The sequence below is a fragment of the Peromyscus californicus genome, unplaced genomic scaffold (assembly GCF_007827085.1).
Source record: "Peromyscus californicus insignis strain IS unplaced genomic scaffold, ASM782708v3 Scaffold_21__1_contigs__length_65335640, whole genome shotgun sequence".
NCBI lineage: Eukaryota > Metazoa > Chordata > Mammalia > Rodentia > Cricetidae > Peromyscus > Peromyscus californicus.
The window spans coordinates 51,885,847-51,904,715 of record NW_026294514.1 but is presented as its reverse complement, the minus strand read 5'-3'; the positions used below and the strand labels follow the sequence as shown (position 1 = coordinate 51,904,715).

At 37.7% G+C, this 18,869-nt stretch overlaps 1 protein-coding gene across 1 annotated transcript in view; it reads right to left on the bottom strand.

Moving 5' to 3' along the window:
- LOC128117430 (solute carrier organic anion transporter family member 6C1-like) overlaps positions 1 to 18,869 on the bottom strand; it is a 95,234-nt gene that overhangs the window by 19,235 nt on the left and 57,130 nt on the right. Inside the window, exon 10 of the mRNA XM_052749321.1 lies at positions 12,952 to 13,105. Coding sequence (XP_052605281.1) covers positions 12,952 to 13,105 — 154 coding nt within the window. The remainder of the gene's footprint in view (positions 1 to 12,951; positions 13,106 to 18,869) is intronic.

The following is an 18,869-nucleotide window of genomic DNA, read 5'->3' as shown; positions in this document are numbered from 1 at the left end:
GCAACTCCTTATGAACCTATGGAGGTCAATTACATTCAAACCAGCACTGAGATGAAGAGATCATATATGAATTTAGTAGGTTATTTAAAATATCCTGAGCTACAAAACAATAATTATAACAGAGAAATAACAAAGTAAATATACTTCTAATAGGAAGTTTAAAGATGGCCTGGGCCTGAGTGGTTAAGAAAATAAAAGTATAAAATCATATCAACCTAGTTGATGAATCAGTAGACAAGTTAAATAGCATAAATATATACAAATCCCCAAGCTTAAAATGTCTTTACACCAAAGTTTTTAAATGTGTGCCAAACAACAGTTTGATTGGAGGAAATACATTGTAAACAATACAACAGATATCTGTTTGCCATTTACAGAACATTCTACTTAGGAAGAGAAGCAATTAGACAACAGAAAAGCAACAGTTTTATATAATGCATATGTGGTTAATATGAAGAAAAAAGACAAGGCAGAATTGCAAGCACTATCTGTGGAAATACTCTTATACTTAGCAGGATCAAAGAATGCATAAATGATAGAGTAGTATTTGAGAAGAAATTTAAGAAACATACAGGAGAAAGTTCCACGTAAGAACGATATGTTACAAATATGAGAAGTCATAAGCAGCAAGCCAGACATGCTTAACAAGTTCAGTGACCAAGAAGAGTGAGGGCTAGAGCAGAACACATGTGAAAGAATCAGAAAAAAAAAAAAAAAAAAGGATGGAGCCAGGTGGTGGCAGCACACACCTTTGATCCCAGTACTCAGGAAGCAAACTCATGGTTCTACGTGAGTTTGGGGTCAGCCTGGTCTACAGAGTGAGTTTCAGGACAGCCAGAGCTACGCAGAGTAATCCTGTATTGAAAAACCAAAAACAGCAACAAAAATCAGGATGTGATAAGAAATTAAGTTGTGCAGAATTTGGTAATTGCAAAAGTAGTTTTAGGAACTTTGATATTTATTCTTAGAAGGCACTCTTGCTGTGGGATGGTCTTTTTGTACACTGTTAATAAATGTAAATGGACTAATTTAAGATGTGAGAGGTAGCTAGCAAGAAGCCTGAGTCATAGACCAAACAGCTTGTAATTAATATACAAGCCTCTGAGTAATTATTTTATAAGCAGCTGTGGGACTGCAGGTGGGAGAGATTTTTCTGGACCAGTGGGCCAGGGCTGGACTGAGAAACTCCCACCACACACTCTGGTTGCTGAGATTACTGAACTACCAAGACAAAGATAAAAGCTGATATGCAGCTTAAAAGATAATAAAATAAAGTACAACAAAAATCAGTGCTGATGAAATGAGTTATGTAAGGGAAAATAATGAAAATAATCCTATAGGCCATTATATAGAAAGTAGATATGAAAGGCTTTTTTGTTGTTGTTGATTTTTCAAGACAGGGTTTCTCTGTGTACCATTGGTACCTGTCACAGAACTTGCTCTGCAGACTAGGCTGGCCTTGAACTCAAAGAGATCTGCGTGCCTCTGCCTCCCGAGTGCTGGGATTAAAGGCATGCACCTCCACCGCCCAGAGAAAGACTTTTCTGGAAGCTCTGTATAATTAATTGGAACCAAAATAAGAAAATTACAGAGGAAGTTTTTCCAAGAGAAATGAAGAACCAGTCCAGAGAGGCAGCAGAAGAAAATAGCATATTGATTTCATTTCTCTTTTTCTATCGTTCTGATATGCTTAAAGGATTTCATTATAGGCCCTTAGTATTATAATTGACTTCTGGGACAGAACACACTCAGAAGTGTCCTGAGCCGATCTGAAGGACCAAGATGCAGTGCAGTAATTGTCTATAAAGCACAGAAACTAAGGTGACTAAGAGCAAGACGGAAAATAAAGTTAAATTGTCACTTGGTAAGATTTCAGAATATTACACTCTATAAGATTAAAAAATTAGAGAAGTCCATGTTTTAGCAACAGCTGGAAGAAATGGATTTGCTTTTGTGTGAGAAAATTCATACTGAAATAATGGATGGAGTCGATTCTGATGAGAAATTAGCTAGGGTTTGTTCAATAGAAGCACAAAATTATGTCAAATGGAGTAGGATTCATGCAATATTATTGGGAAGGAAGGAGTGAAGGAAACATAAAAGTAGCAAATGAGGCACTCAAAAGGAATTTCAAAATTTTCAGACATGATAGACAGAACATCAGTGACCCAAGCTCTAAATAATTTGCCAGGAATCAGAGGAACTGTCTTTAAGCTGAACTGGAATGAAATAAGGAGGCGCAATAGAAATATATTCTACTCGGAAAAGTCTCAATGGGAGGTACTTCGGAGAAGAAGAGCAGAATGTGCCCTGAATCATCAGAGGACCAAGAAGATATTTGCCACTTCTATGGCCTCTTAATGGGAAGTAAGAAGTGGGGGGTGGGAGTAGGTGGATAGACATTAGTGAGAGGATAAAATCAAAAGGAAGTAGTGCTTGGAAAGAAAACTCCTTCTATTTTTAGAGGGCAAGGTAGAAAGATCCACAGTGGGAGTGATGGGTGGAGAATGAAATCAAATGATGAGGTACACAAAGTCAGAGACAAGGGGGTGGAGATGAGGAATTACCTGAAAGGTTGGCTCTTTAGTGAGAACTGGAAACAGAAGAAAGCATATTAATCATAATGTTATCAAAAAACAGACACTAATGTGTTTTCATCAAGAGAAAACTAAGCAAGTTAATCTATGCCTGCAATGTACATCAAGCAAGAACAGCCTCCACAGAAGAGAACTCAGACTACTTCATTTTAAGTATTTTGCACTGCTTTATGTTGACTGCTTTTTTTATGGCTGATGGAGTTAGTAGCAGGAAAAAAAGTATATGTACTAGAAACTACAAGAAAAGAATAGAGTGTGCATCATATTGATAGGTATTTAGATTTTGTGAAATCATAGCATCCTAATATAAAAGTGAAATTAAAACTTCAGAAAATAGGTGTAATAGCAGAATTTTGTAACAAACACTGTAACAGAGGAAATACTGGACCAAAGCAAGACTGAACACCAGCTGAGCAAACTTCAAACTTTGCACCTCCACGTCTGTTGTCAAAATGCTCTTCAGATCTCCAGCTCCATTCAAGTTTGACTGCAACACACTTCTTTCTCTTGGGCTGGTTCTACTTCCTGTTAGTAGCTCTCCCCAGCATGTATTCCACAACTCTGGTATCTCTACCACCCCGGGCTCTCCAAGGCAGTCCAGGCTTGAACTTCACAGATTCACACAAGGGCCTCTCTACCAGGTCTCTATTCAGGGACACCCCTGACATGTGCCTAGCCTTGATAGCTGTTCTTATGCACAGAGGCAACTTCTGTAACCCATTTCTTCTAGTCTTGACTCTAAAGCCAAACCTTATAGTCAAAGCTGCCACGTTCTGCTGCATACTGGGACTGGAACATGGCCCCCTTGTTTAACGACATTTTCATGAGTTTTCTGTTTTTCTTTACTGCCTTGCTTGGATGTCCTTGACTTGATCTTTAGACCAAGCTGATCCCAAACTCAGAGATCTGCCAGCCTGTGCCTTCCCAGTGCTGGGATTAAGCACTAACACATCAGGCTCTGAACTCTTCTTTAATTCCATTCCACAAGTTGGAAACTTAAATGCTCTGTGGTCTTGCCCTGAGGTCATAGCTCTCTTTATTGGAATTCTTAATCTTTTTATCTCTTTGACATAGGATTAAGCTCCAACACACTTCCTCGTGTTCTTCTTTCTTTCAGATTTTACATTTTGTAATTTATCCTGCTTAACTTGTTCTTTTTCATTATAAACTTTCATTAGAGTTACCACTAAAAATCACAAGACAGCCAGGTGGTGGTGGTGCATGCCTTTAATCCCAGTACTTGGGAGGGAGAAACAGGGGAATCTCTGAGTCTGAGGCCAGCCTGGTCTACAAATCTAGTTCCAGGACAGCTAGGACTATTACACAGAGGAATACGGTCTTGAAAAATTAAAAAAATATTTTTTTAAATCACAAGACAGAGTCTATACCAGGTTATTTTGAAATTTCTTCTGCCGTGAGAATTAATCAAAAACTCTTCACTTCAGCCTCAGGCAGACTCTTCAGACAAGGGCAAAAGGCAGCCATGCTCTTCACCAAAATATCACAAGAACAATTTCTAGGCAACTTACTAAAATTCTTCTCTGAAACCTCTTGAGCCAACTCCCAACACTTCATGTCATTATCAGGACCATTGTCTTCCATGTTCTTCCGAGTGTGCTCCATTAAACTAGGCTTAAAACATTCCATTGCTTTCCAAACCCAAAGTACCAAAGCCCAAATCCCTCCAGACAAATGGTTTTCATTCCTGTGAAAAGATACCATAACCATAGCAGCTCTTATAAAGAAAACATTTAACTGAGGGTTTAATTTACAGTTTAAACATTTAATTTACAGTTTCAGAGGTTCAGTCCATTATAATCATAAAGACGAACATGGCAGCATGCAGGCAAAGTAGTGCCGGAGCTGGGAGTGCTACATCTTGCTGGTTACAGGAAGTTGACTATCACACTGAAGGAAGCTTGAGAACAAGACCTCAAAGCCTATCCCCACAGTAACACACTTCCTCCAACAAGACCACACATACTCCAACAAGGCCACAACTCCTAATAGTGCCATTCCCTTTGGGGACAATTTTCTTTCAAATTACTACACACAGATTAAAAGAATGGATGTTAAAAGCATGATGCATCCTTCTGCTTCATTGAAGAAACACACCTCAACATTAAGTATAGAGATTATCTTAGGGTAAAGGGTTAGAAAAAGATATTACAAGCAAATGGACCAAGAAGCATGCTGGTATAGCCCTTTTAATATCTGAAAAAATAGACTTCAAACTAAAATTAATCAAAAGTGATGGGAAAAGATACTACATGGTCATCAAAAGAAAAAAAAACAATGAAAAAAATGACATTTCAATTATATATATATGCCTCCTCCAAATGGAATTTGCTTTTGTAAAAGAAACACTACTACATCGTAAAAACATATAATGATCCTCACACACTGATAGTGAGAGACTTCAGTACCCCACTGTCACCAATGGACTGATCATCCAGACAAAAGTTAAACAGAAAAATACTGGAGCTAACATACCTTGTAGATCAAATGAACCTAACAGGTAACAACAGAATATTTTATTCAAGCACAATGAATATGCCTTCTTCTCAGTACCTCATAGAACTTTCTTCAAAACTGACCACATACTCAGACACAAAGCAAGTCTCAAAAGATACAAAAATCCTATCAGACCACCATGGAATAAAGCTGAGTACTAACAATAGAAAGAAGGGAAAGCTTAGAAACTCATGTACACTGAACAACTCTCGACTAAATGAAGAATGAGTTAAGATCGAAATGTAGAATCTAAAGACTTTTAGAATTCAATGAAAATGACTACACAACATACCCAAACTTACGGGACACAATGATGGTGGTGTTAAGAGAAAAGTTCATACCACTAAGTGCTTACATAAAAAAAATTATTGTAAAGATCTCATACAAGCAACTTAAGAGCACACCAGAGAGTTCTAGAATAAAAAGAAGTAAACATACCCAAGAGAAGTAGGCATCAAGAAATTATCAAACTAGGAATTGAAATCAATGAAATAGAATCAAAGAGAATAATACAAAGAATCAATGAAACCAATAGTTGGTTCTTTGAGAAAATCAACAAGATAGACAAACTCTGATCCAAACTAAATAAAAGAAGAAGAGAGAATATCCAAATTAATAAAATCAGAAATGAAAAGGGAGATATAGCAACAGACACCAAGGAAACCCTGAAAATCATAAGGACGGAGTTTAAAAACTTGTACTCCACCAAACTGGAAAATCTAAAAGAAATGGATAATTTTCATGATAGGCACCACTTATCAAAGTTAAATCAAGATCACATAAAACATTTAAATTGATCTATAACCTCTAGTGAAGTAGAAGCAGTCATTAAAAGTCTCCCAACCCAAAAAGAAAAAAACAGGATCCAGCGGCACACTCTCTTATTCCTCTCTCCTTTCTGAATGCAGTAAGGTAAATGTTCCATATTAGTGATCCTCCACAGACTCAAAACTAATGCAGCAAGCTACAATGACAATGGACTAACACTTTGAAAGCATGAAGAAAAATAAATTTTCCTTCAAATTGTTTCTCTCTGGTATTTGTCACAGTACAGAAAGTTTAAAACTGTGTTTTTGTTTGTTTGTTTGTTTGGTTGGTTGGTTGGTTGGTTTTGTTTTTTTCGAGACAAGGTTTCTCTGTGTAGTTTTGGTGCCTGTCCTGGATCTCAATCTGTAGACCAGGCTGACCTCAAACTCACAGAGATCTGCCTGGGTCTGCCTCCACCACTGCCCGGCTATAACTGTGTTCTTTTTTTTTTTTTTCTTTTGTTTTGTTTTTTCGAGACAGGGTTTCTCTGTATAGCTTTGCTAAAACTGTGTTCTTTAAAAGTTTAGGTGAAGAAGATATCCAACCTGACATCCCATGCCCAGTGAAAAGTTTTCAGAGATGATGGAGAATTTCTTCAGGCAGAAAGAAATAATACCATCAGAAAACATAAAAATATAAAAAAATGTGCAAGTCTTGACTATAAATAATAAACAGCTGGTAATAGTGTGTGCCATTAAAAATATATGAACAGGTAGCAGTGCCAACTTGTGCAGTCACTGTGGAAATCAGTGTGGCAGATCCTCATGAAGCTGAAATAGATCTACCACAAGATCCAGTTATACCACTCTTGGGCCTATACCCAAAGGTCTCTACATCCTACTACAAAGACACTTGCTCAAACATATTTATTGCTGATCCATTGATAATAGCCAGAATTAGAAAATAGCCTAGATGCCCATCAACAGATGAAAGGTTAACAAAAGCATGGTACATTTACACAATGGAATATTACTCAGTGGTAAAAAAAAAAAATCATGAAATTTGCATCTAAAAGGATGAAAGTATAAAAAAAGTCACCCTGATTGAGTTAATCCTAACCTCAAAAGACAAATATGTTATGTTATATGTGGTTATTGGCTGTTAATACAATGACAAACAGGCTACAATCTGTAGAATCACAGAGGTTAGATACAGAGTCTACGAGAAGAGATGCATCTCCCTAAGATGGGGAAACAAAGTAGTTATGAATGGACAGGGGTGGGAGGGTCAAAAGGGGAGTGGAAGTCAAGAGAGAATTAAGGGAGGGATACTGGGAAGGACAGATAATACTTAGGGAATTTTGAAAGGTCATGCAGAAACATAATGTACATTTCTTAAAATATAAACATGTATGAAAGAAATCTCAAGGTAATCACCAAATCGCAAGGGAGAAAAAGCCCTGCCTATATATCTTTCATCACCTAATGAAACATCCAGTTCAGGGAATTGGTTACACAAGTAAATTTTGGCCAAAGAGGCCCCATGAAAACTCTCAAATAACTCAGGCTGTTTCCAAGGTGATAACTTGCTCTCCACAAACTGATGATAAGGCTCTCTTGCTGAAGACAACACTTATGTAACTCACTAAATGTAGAGAATTGTGCTGGTGCCTATCTAGAGCCCTCACCCCTACAGACTAGGACTAGTGTTTATGGTACTATAAGGTACTCTACCAAAGGAGAAAGGTAAACACAAATCCACCTGTAATTCCTGTGATCTACAAGAGTGATTTGCCTGTAAATTACGTTGATGCAACAGTGGCATAAATTTTGTGGGAGTAACCAACCAATATCTGACTGGATTTAAGGCACATTCTATGAGATAGAACCCATTCCCCGCACTTCCTAGTGGCCAAGAATATGTAACCACATAGGCCACAGACCCAGGAGAAAACCTAATATTACTCTTCAGTTAAAGGAACATAGCCACTAACTGACTCCTAATGACAATCCACTAATCAAATCAGTGCCTCACTCAGGCATTATCACGGAGCTTCTTCCTGCAGTAGATGGGAACAAATGCAGAGACCCATGTGTATGCAGAGAGTGAGAACCCACGGAATATTTACTCCTAAATGGGATGTCTACATCAAGTCCCTCCTGTAAGGGCCCAGGGAACTCTGTATAAGAAGAGGAAGATTTTAGAGCCAGAGGGGGATGGGATGGAGTACATTCAGAAAACAAGGTCTTTTAGGCACAACAGAATGGGTATACAAATGAACTCATAAAGAGAGTAACAGCATGCACAGGGCTAGACCAGCCAGGGTGACCATCTCTAAAATCGGATGTAGACACTCACCCTCATACTCATTCCAGAAGCTGTCTCCAATTGACATCCACTTGTAAAGGAAAAATTCATTTTTTCCAAACAAGTCTCACTGGGCATTCAAACTACTCTCCATGGCAGATTTCATGCCCATCAGTAACTGGCCAATATAAAACAAATGAAATGGTATTTTTGAGGGGTTTTGCTGTGTTGTGTTTTGTTTTGTTGTTATTATTGGGTTTTATATCATAATACTTTATTTGGGAACTTTATTTATTTACTTATCTATCTATTTTTTTCACCCATAGATACTTTGCTTATATAGTATGGCTTTCAATTTTGTTTTCATGGTTTTCTATGTATGTGAATGTGTGTCTTTCGGCATCTGCATGTGTTTATGTGCTTTCACATTGGCCATTTTTCTACAAAGATTGTTTTGCTCTACTCTAGATTGTTTTTATTGTATCTTCTAATTATTATTATTATTATTATTATTATTATTATTATTATTATTATTATTATATGCCTGGTTCTTTTCTAATGATAGAGAGGAGGGAAGGCTGCATAATTAACTGGGTATAAAGGGGGGAAGGATCTAGTATGCATTGAATGTGGCAAACTGTATTCAAAATATAGTGTATGAAAAAAATCTACTTTCAATTAAAAATCATTAAAAATGAAAATATAGGCATGCTACCAAAATTAAGATATTTAAACAAAGATAGCTTGGGAGATGGCTCATTCAGTAGAGTCTTTTCCATGCAGTAAGAGGAACCTAGTTTGAATACCGAACACCCACAGGAAAACTGCATCTATAACTCTAGTTCTGGGCTGGGAAAGGAGAAGCGTGGATCCTGGAGATGACTGGCCAACTAGACTAACCAAACTGATGAGCTCTATATCCAGTGAGAGACCCTGTCTCAAAAGTTAAGGCAGAGAGCAGCAGAGGAAGACATTCAGTGGTAGCTTCTAACATACACACACACACACACACACACAAATACTGACTCTATAAATGAATATATAAGATTTTTGTAAAAAATACACGTAGAATAGTTTAAGGATATTTCTGATGGAGACCCCAAGGGCTCCTTTCTGTTTCTATAAACATTTACTCACCTGGGGCCACTTAAGAGAAAAATCATAATTCATTTCAAACTATCCGTTACAGTTTACATGCCAATAAATGCTTTGGTGAATGAGATACTTACTAATAGCTTCTTACTTCTATGGTACCTCCCTCATTGAGATTCTTTATCAGGTGCTTCATGTTTGTATGACTTAACATATCACTTTCTTATGTAGTTTTATGTTACAAATTGAAATGTAAAAGAAAAAGAAGTCCATTTGTTTACTGTTGTATGCTGCCCTCTCTGTACTGGCTGGTTTTATGTGTCAACTTGACACAAGCTGGCGTTAACAGAGAGGAAGGAGCCTCAGCTAAGGAAATGCCTCTATGAGATCCAGCTGTAAGGCATTTCCTCAATTAGTGATCAATGGGGAAGGGCCCAGGCCAGGGTGGGTGGTGCCATCCCTGGGCTATTGGTCCTGGATTCTATAAGAAGGTGGACTTAGCAAGCTATGGGAAGCAACCCAGTAAGCAGCTCTGCTCTATGGCTTCTGCATCAGCTCCTGCCTCTGGGATCCTGCCCTGTTTGAGTTCCTGTCCTGACTTCCTTCAATGATGAACAGTAATGCTGATGTGAAAGCCGAATAAACCCTTCCCTCCCCAACTTACTTTTTGGTCATGGTGTTTCATTGCAGCAATTGAAACCCTAACAGAGACACCTATCTGAGACACATTTTTGCTTTAATTTGCCTTGACTTTTCCATCAGAGCATGAACTCTGACAGAAAGCCTTCACTGTCCTTTGGTACCGAAGAGATTCCTTAATGCTTTGGCTGAGATGTGGACAGGCTCCTCCACTGATGATAAGAATGAGGTCTCTGTTGAACTAAGAAGCTGCGGATGGACATTCTCAGTCTGGCTGTCTTACAACAAGAGCTACAGTAGAGAGCAAAAAGAACCAGCCAAAGATACAAGATCATAAAAAAAAAAAAGTCCAAGCAGTTTTATGACATAAATAAGTAAAAACAAAAAGAGTGAGCATCTTTTAGGAGCATAAGGTGTCTAAAAGAGCCACACTGTCTAGATTATTAATATGAAGCAAAGACTTTTCTGTTTTAATAAAGGCAGTGTTTTTCCTCAGTTTTATCAAAATTAGTCTGGGTGTTATTTCAGCTCTTTCCCATGTGACACTAATGCCGACTCTGCACAGTCTTCAGTTCCATTCATGTCAAATTTGTCTAACCACACAGTCTTTGTTTTTGTCAGTCTTTCATTCGGAGCGATTGTTCCCATCAATGATTATTGTCTTTCTAGACAACATTTGGTAGTCATACTCTCCACTGGAACTCCTCTATCGTTCCCATGTCTGAGTATCAAACGTTTCCGTACACTGTGTGTGGCTACTTTGTGGAATCTGTCTATATTTGCTGTGCATTATGAATTAATTGTGACCTGTAGAAATATAAGAAAATTTTAAAGAATTCCTTGAGATGAATGTTCCAAAGCAGGATTTCCCGCAAAGGAGAGTAGCTCAACAGTGATACTGTGTTTAGCCTCTCAGTGAATGTTCATTTGCTGTATGGTGGCATGGTGGGCATTTGCAGCTGCATTTGCATATTTTAACATAGTAAGGAGAAGAAATGGGTACACGTATAAAGCAAGGACTTACAGTAATTACAGTCAATGTTTGAAGATGGAAAACTTGATGTGCGAGTTCAATATACCTATTCCTTCTATATTTTCCTCATATTTTAAAGACTTAAATATTATTTTAACATAGAGCACTTTAGAAGAATGATTTTTATAAATTTCAAAATCATTTTTATACTAATGCTTGTATACTAATGCTTGTTAAAAACCTTGTTATGATACTAAATCATAAATGCTACTAAAGATATTGACCTAATATATATGTGTGTATATATGTGAATATATATATATATATATATATATATATATATATATATATATATATATCAGTAAATATGTCTATTTACTGCACTCTTCTCTTCAAAAACCAGGAAACTGAGGGGGGGAAAGACACAGGATTTTTAATACCTAGATCCATATTTTTTTTTACTATTTAATAGATAGAAACTGAAGAAAACATAATTAACAACTATAAAATGTTCATGGGCAGATAACTGAGTCATTGAAGTACCAAGAATCAGGACTTAGGTTTGATCCCCAGCATCCACATAAAAATCCCAGGTTGGTGGTGTGCTTGTAACCTCACTGCTGTAAAAGCAGAAAGGTGTGGATCCCTGGGTCCTTCTTTGGAGAGTTCCAATCTGTGAAAGACTGCCTCAAAAACCAAGGTGGACCTCTCTTAAGGAATGACATCAGAGATTGTCTTCTGACCATTACTTTATTCACATATTTTGAGACTGAATACTTTTTCCATTTTTAAGTATCAAATGTTATCATAGTTGTGCATATGTGCTTCATGCACACATTCATCAAAATGTGCATACACAGAAAATCAAAAAAGGAGAACCCCACAAACTCAGACAAGTGATAGACTAGTCAATTGCTCTTTATAACAGAACAAGGACTAGGGAAAAAATTAAACCAGTTGTAGGCATTATCAGCAAGCAAAGAAATAAGAAATTTCATGGGCATGCTATGAGATATGCAACTAGAGATTTTTTTAATTAAGAAATTTTTTATTCATTTTACATACCAACCACAGATCCTGCTCTCTTCCCTTCTCCTGCCCCCCAGCCTTCTTCCCCCCAAACCCTCCCCCTACTCAAAAGATTCAATTCAGTTAAGCCATACTTCTCTCATTCATGTGATTTCTGTATGGCTGTCCACTTTCCAGAATGTCAGATTATTTTTTTTCTGAAATAGTGCAAAGAACTAGGAACAGGGGATAAAAGCTCAGCAGTAGAGCCCTGGATTCAATACCTCTGAAAAAAATCTTATCCATATCCGAGTTACTGTGAAGTGGAAATAGAGAAACAACAGGAAAATACAGAGTAGGCATTTTGAATCCCAGCAGAAGGCACATTTGAAGGAGAGCTGACTCACAGGATAGCACCTGAAAACCTTTTGGTGTGTGAAAGATTATGTTCAAAGTTCAGTGAGCGCAGCTGAAAGGGAACTCAGAAAGCATAAACTGGGTTTTCTTTCTGTGAGAAAGAGGAGGGATTGTATGAGCGAGAATTGTGGAGACCAAGATTGGAAAAAGCACAGGGACAAATAGCCAAACGAATGGAAACACATGAACTATGAACCAATGGCTGAGGAGCCTCCAACTGCATCAGGCCCCCTGGATAAGTGTGACAGTTGATTAGCTTGAACTGTTTGGGAGGCACCCAGGCAGTGGGGCCTGGACCTGTCCTCAGTGCATGAGGTGGCTGTTTGGAATCTGGGGCCTATGCAGGGACACTTCGCTCAGCCTGGGAGAGGGGAATGGTCCTGCCTGGACTGAATCTACCAGGTGGAGCTGAATCGCCAGGGTAGTCTTTGCCCTGGAGGAGATGGGAATGGGGGGTGGGCTGAGGGAAAGGCGAGGGGGGGCAGGAGGGGGGAGGACAGGGGAATCCATGGCTGATATATAAAATTAAATTAAGTTAAAAAAAAATAAGGAAAATATAAGAACAAAATTTTAGAGAGCAGTGGGAGTAGAATCTAATCACTGCTTACAAATTGAGCATGTTACTGGAGAGCAAGAAGCATCATAAATAAAATTTACCTTTTCATTTTGTAAGTATTTAGAAGCCTTGCAGCCTGCAAAGCAGGGAGAGAAATACTCCTTGTCATCTCTTCCACATACAGAAGCGTAAATGGAGCTTGAGCAACCACACTGTACATTGCAGGGAGCTGTCAGGTTTCCAAATATACCTGACCTGCAAAGTTGAGATTAAATACAATTATAGCACCATCATTTAAATTATCAATGCACATATCAAGATATCAATAAGATCCACACATGTGCTCATTTAATTAATTTTTTCACAGGTTTACTAAGGTCTAAAAACAATGAAATGGACATTTAAAGTGTGTACCATTTGAAAGTCCTGGAGAGATGGTTTAGCTCTTCAGAGCACTTCCTTCCCTTCCAGAGGACCAAAACTCCATTTCCAACATTCACAATGCAATTCCCAACCACCTGTAACTCCAGTTCCAGGGAATCTGATGCTTTCTTATGGTCTCTACAGGTACCAGGCATGTAAGTGGTTCATAAAAATACATGCAAATGATCTTTATTTGCTCTTACATAGACATAGGTTTCCATGATTCTTGTGTTAGTGTGAAACATATATTTAAATTGTTTGAAAGGTTTCATGTAACTATTCTAGAATTATTTTATGTGTAAGTGTGTTTTCTTGGAATGTATATTTGTGAGTGAAGCAACTATGGAAGCAAAATTGTGACCCTTGAACTACACTTAGAGACATTTATGATCCTCAGTGTGGGTGCTGGCAACCAAACCAGTCCTCTGGAAGGAGAACAAGGGTCCTTAAACACTGAAACAACTCTCTAGCTAACACTTCCTTTTTTTTTTTTTTTTAAACTTTTCAGGAAACTATCAGTTTTCCAAAGTGGTTTATTGTTAGGAGCACAAAGTTCCTTGTGCTCAGAGATCAACAGGGAAACCAGAAATGCTAAGTATACAGGATTTTCATCTCAAAGGAAAAAAAATGGAAGTGATTAAGAGCCTTGTGATCTGCATTATCCATTGGGCAGGCAATAGCAAGCTCTTATAACCAGGACTAGATGTATCTAAATGACTCTTACATTACCTGTACAGCTAGGGGCTCTCCCAAGCTCCTACAATAAGGACAGAGGTAGCTAATAGACTATATGATCTCCACTCTATATGTATGACCATAACTATGCCAAATCCTTCCCTATGTATTTAAGATAACACAAATAACTCATCTTCTTGGAAGAAATGTCATGGACCTTGAGTTGAGTTTCAATGTAATTATGCTTCCTTGTGCACTGGGGATCTTATTACACCAGAAAATGTTTTTCAAAATTATACTGTGTTTAAATATGCTGACATTATACCTCCTGGCATCAGACTCCCCAAAATTTGATCCAGGTTTACAAAGTCAATCTGAACTGAGTTTTCATTCTCATCTATTCCTGGTCCATTTCGCTACCTGCAGTGACACCTAAGAACGCCAAATTATGGGGCGCATGATCCTTTGAGAAGGTAAGGAAAGTTTTCTTTAAATAGATATTAGGGTTTCAGGAAACTCAGGCCTCTCACTGAAAAGGGATCTTAGCCCTTGAAAGAGTGGTACTAACATGGACTCTTCTCAGTCTTTGGGACAAAACATTTTGTAGAATTATTGAAATGTTTGTTAAGATCCAGAAAAACAAAATATTCAGAGCTATAGCTTTGCAGCTTATATGCCTAGGAACTGATATGAAAAAATCCCATGAGAAAAGAGATAAAACCCCTGTCAATTATTTAAGAAAATGGAGAGGGGAAAGAAGATGGGGAGGGAGAGAGGGAGGAGGGGGGATTTTCTGTCATACACATCTAGGCAGGGCAGGCAGAATGGACTCAGATTCCAGGCCAGCCACACAAGTTTGGGGCTCACCCTCCTGCAGGATTTGACCAGAACTCGGAGTTCTCTCTCTGCATGCCTCCTGCTAGCCCAGAGCCTACTAGTTCAGAGCAGCAACACCAGAGTTCCAAGGAACAGCAGGTGGAGCTCCACCACCTGTAGCATAAGCTAGGGCTAGACTGTCACAGAGCTGTTTGTTTGTTTATTTTTGCTTTGTTTTTCCCTCATAGCAGGAATAAACTAAGTTTCAGTGGTTCCTTCATGAGAGAAAAATATTAAAAAGTCATAAATCCCTTAAGCTGGTGCTGATTAAATGTCCTGAGCTGTTGCTCAGTCAGTATATGGAGGACATTCTCCTCTCCTGCTCATCGAAGCAGTGCCTCAATGAGTGCTTACCTTTTAGGTTAGACAAATTTAAAGAACAAAATTAAAATTTTACGGCTAAGTCAATTGGATACACTCTTAAATGTCTATCACTAGTTAGGGTTTGACCCTGTTCTTTAAGTTGCTTTCGTGAGAGCCTTGGTTAATGACTACAAGAAATTTAACAGCTGAAACACAACAGGAAGGTTGGTGCTCAACAACAACTTACCTCATGTATAAATTATCATACGAGGTTAGAAATACACGGAGAGTGGAAACCAACCTAACGTGAGAAAAGAGAAATTGTGCATGTAGAAAGGGTACAGTGAATGGAGACATCTGGAATGAGGAACTCAATGGAGTTTAGTAAAAAGAAGTGGGAAAGGATGGCACATGAGTAGTGTGGACCCAAAAAATGGAAAAGAGACCAAACAGCATCAGGCTCCCCAAAGTTTGATCAATGTTGACAAAGTCAATCTGAACTGAGATTTCATTTCCACCTCTTCACATTTCACTTCGCTACCTGCATGACACCTGCAGGGATCCCCTCAGTTTATGATTGCATTTCTGCTAGCAGTCTACAGGAGTTTCAACTGTTCTCCACAGTTCTCTGTAACAGTGTGATTTCAATGACTTAGGCATTCTGATATGGGAACAATAGTTAAGATTTTGACGTTTGATTCACATTTTCTAGTGACTAATGGTAATGAATTTATTTCTGTATATTTTCCATATATATATGAAAAAATATATGTACATATATATATATATATATATATATATATATATAATTTGATGAAAGGAAAGTCTAGGTTCAAATTGTTTGTCAGTTTTTGTTATGTTGTTTATTTTCTTATTAATAAAGTAAATGCTGTTAGGGGTTTTATATGATCAGAAAAAAATATTTTATTTTGTATAGATTATTTTCAAATATCGTTTTACCATCTGTGGCTTGATTTTAAAATAGTCCTTGAAAGTCAGGTATGATGGTGCACATCTTTAATCTCAGGATTTGGGAGGCAGAGGCAGAATTAGAGACAGATGGATCTCTATAATTCGAGGCAAGCTTAGTCTACATAGTGAGTACAAGAACAACCAGGTATACATAGTGTGACCCTGTATCAAGTACCCCCTACAAAAAAAACAGAAAAAAAAGTTCTTGAAAAAGCAGGTTTTAATTTTTATGAAGTCCAACTTGCAATTTTCTTCCTCTATTATGTGTTTTATGTCATATGAAAGAAGTCCTTACCAACTTCAAAGTAAAAAGATTTTCCCTCATATTCTTAGAATATATTTTACATATATACTTATGGTTCATTTTAAATTCCTCTGTATAATACAAAGTAGGAATCCAAGTTCATATCTTTACATATAGACATCTAATGTTCCAAATCCAATATCAATTTACATCTTCAAATTATTTTTATTACATTGCATTTGTGAGTATGCATGTATCTGTATGAGAACATGTCATGGGGGTGGGTACCCTCAGACAACAAAAGAGGATGTCAGATCCCCTGGAACAGGGATAACTGGCAGTTATCAACCAACTGACAAGGATTCTTGGAACCAAATTCAGGCTCTCTGGAAGAATAGCAGGCATTCTTAACCCTGAGCAATCTCTCTAGCCCTGCTAATAGTATTTATATGTAATTTTTTGGTCTTTAATTTTTCTTGAGATTTTAATTATGTTTCTCCTCTCCCTTCTTCCATCCAAGCCTTACCCACTGCTTCAAATTCATGACTTCTTTTTTCACTAAATGTTATTGTATGTATATATGCATATACAAATACATATATTTCTAAATATATAGTCTGTTCACTCCATATAATGCTACCTGTGTGTATGTTTTAAGGGCCAGGCAGCTAATAGCATTTTTGTAAATGACTCTAGAGTCTCTACATTGCATCTGTACCCTGCCAAAGATCAACTTTCTATACATACATGTGACTCTATTTATACACACTCTCAGTTGTATTCCATTGACATGCTTTTAACACTCTCTTGATTAACATAGCTCTACAAACTGTATTGGAAGCAAATAAGAATTAGTCTTCTAATTTTGTTATTTTTTAACTTTTTTGTTTTTCTAGGTCCTTGCATATCAGTGGCAATATAAGATTTTATTGCTAGTATCTACAAAGGACAGTTGTAGCTAGAGTTTTCCTACCTGGCCCACAGTCAGGACAAATCTCTCTCACCTGCCAGTCCCACAGCCGCTCAGACCCGATCAAGTAAACACAGAGACTTATATTGGTTACAAACTGTATGGCCGTGGCAGGCTTCTTGCTAGCTGTTCTTACAGCTTAAATTAATCCATTTCCATTAATCTATACCTTGCCACATGGCTCGTGGCTTGCCGGCATCTTCACATGCTGTTTCTCATCGTGGCAGCTGGCAGTGTCTCTCTGACTCAGCCTTCTACTTCCCAGCTTTATTCTCCTCCTTGTCCCGCCTACACTTCCTGCCTAGCCAATGGCCAATCAGTGTTTTATTTATTGACTAATCAGCAACACATTTGGCATACAGAACATCCCACAGCAGACAGTCTGATGGAATGTTGTTACCACTACACTAAATACATGACAGCAATTTGGGAAGGAGTAAAATCTTCATAACAATAAATTCTCCAGTCCAAGAATATGGGATAGCTTTCCTTTAAAAATGTCTCTAATTATTTTCACCAATATATCGTAGCCATGTAGTAATTACACAAATGAACAATCAGTGATATACAGCCCCAGCGACAGAGAACCATGGGTTCTTTTATATTGAAACTGTATTGTGTAATTATCCTAAACTCAGTATATTAGTTCTAGTGCCTTTTTAATTTTCTACAATCATATTGCCTTTAAATAGTTTAATAGTTTTACTAATAATGTTTATTCAAAATCCCCTTTAGTTTTCTTTAGTTAATTTAGCAAAACCTCTCATAAAATTTGTAAAGAAAATGTTGAAAATAAACATCATTGCACTTCTGATCAGTTAGAGTTCCATCCCCTGAGTATACTCTGCCTGTTTTGATAAACCATCATAGGTTAGATGCCTTCAGCAGTTATACAGTTATTTCTGGAGCCGTGAAATCAAGGACCAAGATGTTTGTCTCAGTTAGGGTTTTTTTGTTTGTTTTTTGGAGACATGTTTTCTCTGTGTAGCCCTGGCTGTCCTAGAACTCACTCTGTCTGTAGAGCAGGCTAGCCTTAAACTCAGAGATCTACCTCTGCCTCCCTAGTGCTGGGATCAAAGGCTTGAGCCACCATGCTCAGCTATAGTTAGAGTTTCTATTGCTGTGATGAAGCATCATGACGAATAATAAAATGGGAAGGAAAGGATTTTTTTTGTCTCACAACTGTCATATCACATGTCATCACTGTCAGGGCAAGAACTCAAGGTAGAAACCTAAAGGCAGAGGCCATGGAGGAGTGCTGCTTCCTGACTTGCTGGGTTTGTTTTCTTATACACTCCAGGACCACTTCCCATGAGTAATATGATCTAAAATATCTTGGGCCCTCCTTTTTCAATCATTAATAATAATTTAAAAAATACTCCTCAGGCTTCCTACAAGCCAATCTTATAGAAGCATTTTCTTCATTGAGGCTCCCTCCTCTTCGATGATGCTGGCTTATATATCAAATTGACAAAACACTAGCCAGAATAATGCCAGAAGAACAGATTCCATGTTTAGTGATTACCCTCTTACTATATCACAGAGAACCACTTTTC